The sequence below is a fragment of the Lolium perenne genome, chromosome 2 (assembly GCF_019359855.2).
Source record: "Lolium perenne isolate Kyuss_39 chromosome 2, Kyuss_2.0, whole genome shotgun sequence".
Taxonomy (NCBI): Eukaryota; Viridiplantae; Streptophyta; class Magnoliopsida; order Poales; family Poaceae; genus Lolium; species Lolium perenne.
In genome coordinates, this window is record NC_067245.2 from 3072721 (window position 1) to 3079429 (window position 6709).

General features: G+C 46.0%; 1 protein-coding gene across 1 annotated transcript; it reads right to left on the minus strand.

The window, feature by feature from the left end:
- Nucleotides 1-3126: 3126 nt before the first annotated feature.
- On the minus strand, nt 3127-6202 carry LOC127330934 (hexokinase-4, chloroplastic). Its single transcript, XM_051357013.2, has 9 exons — nt 5813-6202; nt 5463-5613; nt 5180-5362; nt 4895-4969; nt 4609-4764; nt 4411-4506; nt 4203-4333; nt 4028-4109; nt 3127-3938 (listed from the first exon to the last, which is right to left on the minus strand). Exons 1-9 carry the CDS (start codon nt 6079-6081, stop codon nt 3591-3593), a joined length of 1491 nt encoding a protein of 496 aa, XP_051212973.2. The 5' UTR covers nt 6082-6202; the 3' UTR covers nt 3127-3590.
- Nucleotides 6203-6709: the final 507 nt, after the last annotated feature.

Consider the following 6709-nt stretch of genomic DNA (forward strand, 5'->3'; position numbering starts at 1 on the left):
GACAACGCTGGCGATCAACGGCGGTGAGGACGGGGATGATACTAGAACCTACAAAACATACTTTAATTTGAGCTCAAATTGCATAAAAATCCGTAACTTAGGCATTTCATCGAACACCTTGCTAGCACTAGAAAAATAGTACGAGTTAAAACTACCAAAGAAATGAGCTAAATTAGAAACGCCGGAAGAAAGGATGATATTGCTAACCCTTGGATAGATGGATGCCGTTAATCTTGTTAAAATGGTGGAGAAAAAATAGTAATTTGTTGGAGTGTGAGAGGTGCAAAATATTTTAGAACGTGAGAGGAAGAAGAGAAAATGAGAGCAGGGCCGGGCTGGGCGATGTGACAATATAGGGTGGCACCCTTTAGTACCGGTTCGTGTTACGAACCGGTACCAAAGGTCCAGCCCTGGTCCCACACGGGCCTGAAATTCGGGCACGAACCGATACGAAAGCCCCCCACGAACCGGTACAAATGCTCCTCGCCCGCCTGGACGCACAAACCGGTATAAAAGCCCCCTTTAGTACCGGTTTGTAAGCGAACCGGTACGAAAGCCTCAGACAGTTGCCCCTTTTTTCTACTAGTGATAGACATGGAAACTGTGTCATGGGCTTATCTGGTTTAAGTGTATGCTCAAACAGCTCGAGCTTTGTATTGTATTGAGCATGTACCAAAACTGTGCAGAACTATTCAAAATATCTGAACTTTGTATATATATCACCTTTTCGATTTTCCAACTCAACAAATGAATACAAGTCACGACATGTACAATTACATGGCAAAGAGCCAAGAGCTGCGAAACTAGTTCTCCATCCTACAAAATATCTCCATGAAATGGACTGAAATGTGTAGCACCGTCTTGTCAAGAGCACGAGGGGAAGGGGAAGACGGGGTGGGGACTGACACGGTGACACCATTGGGTTCGCCCGACGCCCGCCTAACCTCATGGCGGTCCAAGCATAATCCACCGCCACAACCAGCGGAAATCCAATCAATGTGGAATTATCCCTAGAAATATCCTAGTTTCAAACAAGGCCTCGGTCTATGCAAGCTTAAACTAATCAACTGGTATAAATTTCCTGTTTTTTAGGAGTACCAGATAGAGTACCTACTAAGCGAACCATGCATATCATCCACTATCTTGAACCTCCTATTTGGCGCTTCAGTGTAAATTACAGAGCCGACGCCTCTAAAGATTATGACTTGGGCTGCATTTAGTGGAGCCCATTCGCGCAGGGACAAAATTATAATCTCGGAATTTACAGTTTAAATTTGAGAGCTAAAAATATGAATATTATTTTAATGAAATGTATATAAAAAACAAGGTGAGATCCGCCGTCATCTCTCGGACGTACTGGCTAATCCAGTCTAAGATATCTTGTCCATGTATACACGTGTGTTGATTGAGTCCTCCCCAACCCCTCTCCTCTCCCGACCCCCACCCCAACCCTAACCGCCGCCGCCGCTGCTGCCGCCGATAGCGCCGCCGGGGCAAAGACCCACTGGGCGTGGCGGCGGCGGGGGCCCTTCCTCGTCGACGTGGGTGACGGTGGACGTGATCTCCTCCTCGACGCAAACGGCGGATCGGTCGGCGCGCGGGTGATGGGCGGCGGCAGCTCTTCGCTGCGGACCCCTCTCCCGTAGGCTCTCCCCCGCAGCACACTAGCAGAGGCTGGTGGTGGGCGGCGGCCAGGCCCATGGCCTGCGCCATCCCCCTCCCCCCCCCCCCCCCCCCGCCTCTCGCCGATGAGTGGAGGCCATCTCGGGCTTCTTCCGAGACATGAGGTCGCCCGGGGCAGCAGCCTTCAGTACGACGGTGGAGGTGGCTCTCTTCTTCGCCGGAGAGGGTTGGCCTGCGGTTGGTGGGGGTGGTATCGATCTATCACCACGTTTCGGCGGCGTGATGGAGGAGCATGGAAGTCGGCAACGGTGTCGCCGGTGGAGGGTTGGAGTGGCCAGCCCGGGATGGCCGCCGACGTGGGGGTCCGACCTGTTTAAAGGCGGTGGTCCTAGGGCCTCTCTTGCGTGAAGAGGTAGATCTACCGGAGGCCTTGACTCGTGATCTAGCTGGTGTGTTGAGTTTCGGAAGGCTCTGCCGGCGAATGTAACAGTGCCTTTTGCCTGGAGTTTGCTGGATCGGTGGTATTCGGTCGTGCGCACCCATGCTTTTATTCCAACCGATTGGTGCTGGAGGGAGCGGCGCGAAGCTCTTTTTCTGTGTTGACATCAAGTGACTATGGATCCATGATGAAAGTCGGAAGAAGAGAAGTTCATGAAGGCCGGAGGGGAGGCCTAGCTAAGAGAGGTTCAAGTCTCCGTGCTGTTGAGAGACTTGCTTGGTGTTTCGGCTTCACAGCAGCGGTATGAAAGTGGGGGCGACAACACATGTGAAGTTCAGAGTCCTACCTTTCATGGTGAAAACCCAAGGTCTGGCAGTTGTGCCTGGCAATGACCTTGTTAGAGGCATTGTTTTGAGAGCGGGGACTATCTTCAGGGTGAAAACCTAAGATCTATGATCGGGCGACGACGGTGTTAGAGCACTGTTCCTTTCTTGGAGGCGTCATTTTTTGAGAGTCTGTATTTCAGGTGTTGTCTTGGCGGTGGATGTATTGCTGTTTGTTAGGCCCAAAATGTATTCTTTTGTACGCATAGTTTATATGAATTATTATTCCGGTGTTTCTAAATTTATGTTCATATATGTAGAAACTATTTTTTATTTATCTCTAGACTAATGTTCATATGCATTAAAGAAATATTCTTATACTCCTATGTATAAAAAACAAGTTCATGTATCTACGAAAAAGAAACTAAAAATGAAACTGAAGAAAATGATGATACTACAAAAAATTATGAATTTAAAGAGAACAAAATAAAGGATCGTGGATTTTAAAAATCTACCACTCTTGACAAAACGAAAAATAGAAATTATCAATGTGCACTTATGGATAAAAATAAGAAGTAAAAAAAAGGCAACCCAAAAAAAGGCAACCCTTGAAAAGAAAAATAATAGGAAAAAAAAACCTTACATTTAACGACATCTAAATTTGTTAGAATTTTTCATTTTAAAACACCCAAAAACATCGTTAGGACACTCCTTTCACTGCATCCAGATTTCTGTTCAGAATTTTCTAATAACTTGGAAAACCCGAGTTTCCATAAGAATTCATAGGTCGCGAATCTCTTGCTAATGCTCAATTATTTGTATGACAAAAAAATGCAACTGAAAATTATTCAACATTCTTGAAATACCAGCCCCGCACACCACCATTAAGAGTCTAACAAGAAATCTCAATCTTCTGGATAAGTACGGTCTGAGATTGCAGGATGCTCTTGAAAGACACTCACTGATTATTCATATGCCGATAGTTACACATGTTGTTAGGTATTTCTTTAACATTTGCGTGTTTGGATCTTCGATAATACAATAACAAGGCAGATCTGTTGTAATCTCCTGTAATCTAGGCCAGTCTTGGTTCGGTTGATGTGATTTGTTCGGTTGATAACCTCCTGTTGTAAAGTTCCAGAACCCACCCAAATACCCAATGTACGTAGCAGCAAACTCTCCATGTTGCAGGTTCCTGATGACTGTCATGTCGAGGACTGCGCTGCATATTTTGAGTTTGCGGCAGCCAACAGTGCTGCGCCGATGCCAGACCCATCTTTTGTGTGCTCAACGACTACGTGCTCCGAGTCCTGGGGCCCGAGAAGCTCCACCATAGCATCGGTCATATACGACCTGTACTGAGGGTAATTCTCGTAAAGTCCACCATCCATCGCGACCGCTGTTCGTCTCCCTAAGACCTGCCCATTGGAGTCGCTCTCCATCTTCTGAAGAATGCCAGCAATGCCGGCACCAGCCAACCGACCGCCTCTCTTGACGATGCAATCAGAAACATCTACGATAGCCCTCCGTTCCGCTAGAGAAGATTCATTGACCTGCAACCGTGGTTATGGGAGAAAATCGCAAGTTCAGGTACTGGTTGGCGAGATGGCTATACATGACTGAAAGAAGTGAGGAAACTTACACCGATCACGTCGCGTAAGATTAATTCAACTTCTCCCAGGTCATTGGAACGATCTTGTTGCATAGCACACAAATGTGGGGTTCTGCAATTATTTTTTTGGTTCAGCTTATACCAGCACGGAATTTTGAAAGGGGGGATAATTTGGATTTCGGAAGTTGGAACATGAAGAGCTTGCCTTAGGACAAACGGCTGAGCAAGTTTGTCAGCGAAAGAATGGCCAAACAGATCATGCTCTTGAGCCATTTTGGCCAGCGCTCTTCGCACAATTTCTCCAAGGTACATACCAGAAATCGTCTTCTCAAATATCTACCAGCACAAAGAGCACATTAAGACATCCAAACAAGAAAATTAACAAATATGCAAGCAAAACAAAGATATTTTACCTGTTCACCGGGATTTATGCTCTCAGCATCCATGTCTCTGTCAAATTCAGTTAGTGGAAGACCATCTGAAAACGCTCCCCATTCAGTGTTGATAATCTGCAGTTACAACTTTGAATAAATTCAGTTTGATGATATTTATTCCCCTATTTGGAAAAATGATTTTTTTATTCACAAAGCAGCAAGGAAGTGGCAGCATACCGTGTTTCCTGTTACAGGCCCAAGGTGTAGGAGCTTTGGGATAAAATCGTTTTTCTCAATGTAGCAAGCATTTGTGCCAGTGCCCAATATTACTGCAACCATCACGTCCTTGTCCCAATAATGCGCTCCAGCTAAGGTTCCAACGGTATCGTTTACCTGTTAAGGGATTTATTTACTTAAATTGTATCTGACTTTTCGAGTGGAAACGATGTCATTTTGAAAGCATTTCAGCCCAAAACAAAGCAGAGAAAATCCCATTTGCTTTGCCGATTGCTTATTTGCTTACCAAAGCAGATACACTCATGTCAAGCCCTTGTCTCTCCATTGCAGCATTTAGACAGGCAACTACATCCTTCCCAGCCTGTGAAGACAATTATATTGCTTTACTGTTAGCATTAACCCGAGTGGAAAAAGAAACTAACATTCTGTTCCATAAACTATTTTGTGTGACTAGGAAGAGACATTATTTGTTCACGCAGGGAACTTTCGATCATACAACTCTTGGGAGTTAGAAATGAACAAGGAATATACAAATATGAGGAAATGCATTTGGAAAGAAAGGAAACCTTACAGTTCCAGAGACGGCAAAACCCTTTGTCCACTTGATCAGAATGCCGGAATCAATAGAAGTTTGCTTTACCGGAAAGGAGAAGGTAAAACCTATCTCTCTCTTTCTACCTTTCTGAATACGAAAGGTGCCGCCCTCCTTGGCCACAAAATTCGATAGGCGGGCCGCAATGAAATCGAACAGTTCCTGTTCAGCAGCAAGTATCAAATTGCTAACCAGCATAGAACCCAGTTGTATTTCCACAAAGAGAACCAGCTTAAGAAACAAAAAACAATGAAGCAGTTACCTCAGTTGTACCATGCATGATTTCTTTTGGGATGGACACTTGCTCGGACTCGCTGTCGATGACACGCCTATCTTTTCCTCCCAGCTGCACCCTGAGGACTCTGAAGTTGGTGCCTCCAAGATCCAGGGCATAGAACAGCCCGGTCTCATCCCTACGGCATAACAATCATGATGACTAATCTAACGAATGAACTGAATTAAGTCACAATCTTAACCAACGGCTACATTTATTAATTCTAGGAATGAGACTACTAATCACAATCTCCCTGAGAACTGAGTTCCAGCTCAGTGGCAAGGCAAGCGAGTGCGCAGCCAGCCCACCCGGGTTCGAATCCCCATCTGGTCAGTTACCCAGTGGGGAGCGAGTAGACGTAGCTGGGGATCATCTTGAGCTCGCCGGCGCCGTCCGCGGCAAGCCCAGCGCGCATGTCCGCGGCCATGGCGTCCGCCACGTGCCGCAGCAGAGGGAGCGGCGTCGCGCACCGCAGCCTCAGGTCGTCCAGGATGGGCGCCGCCGCGGCCATCGCCGAGCTACGGACCTGCACAGCTGCGGCGCGACCCCGCCGGCGGTGCTGCCCAACGGCCACGGCCGGGAACGACGAGCCTACGGCGGCGGACATGTCGAGGCGGGACGGGAGACAGCAGCTGGCTGCCTGCGAGGAGTGATCTACTATGCGGCGAGTGATGGAATCAGGGAAGGTGGCAGGAAATGCTCTCTTCTTTTTTAAGGAGAACAAAATTGGTTCTTTGCGCGCTCCGCTTCCTATTTGTCATCGAACAAGTAAGCATTTTTTAGTAGACACGTCAGCTATTTTTCATGGTTTCGCCGCATCAGCACGATCCGGTATAGATCATGATATGCGGATAAAGTCCAGATAATCTCACTTTGGGAGTTTGGGACGGAGAAACTGTATTTGAAGATAGAGAGTGGACTTTTGGAGCAGGTGCTTGGTGAGCACCCGTATCCATACCGTGTACTGCATTAAGATTCGTGCAAATTCTTTTGGTTCCCCTCTCAAACAATTTTTCACTTTTGTATCTCTCGCATCACACATTGTTTGAACAAAAAAAATTGCCGATCACTTAAACATAACAAATATAACGTGGGAAAATTATTTTGGATTTTTTATTTCATTGTGTAAATATATATTTCAAGAATTTATTTTGAATTTTAAATAATTTTAAATTGCACAAAAAATTTCCGATATTTTTGTCTCATTCCATTTGTTATTTTTAGTGAATTGCAAA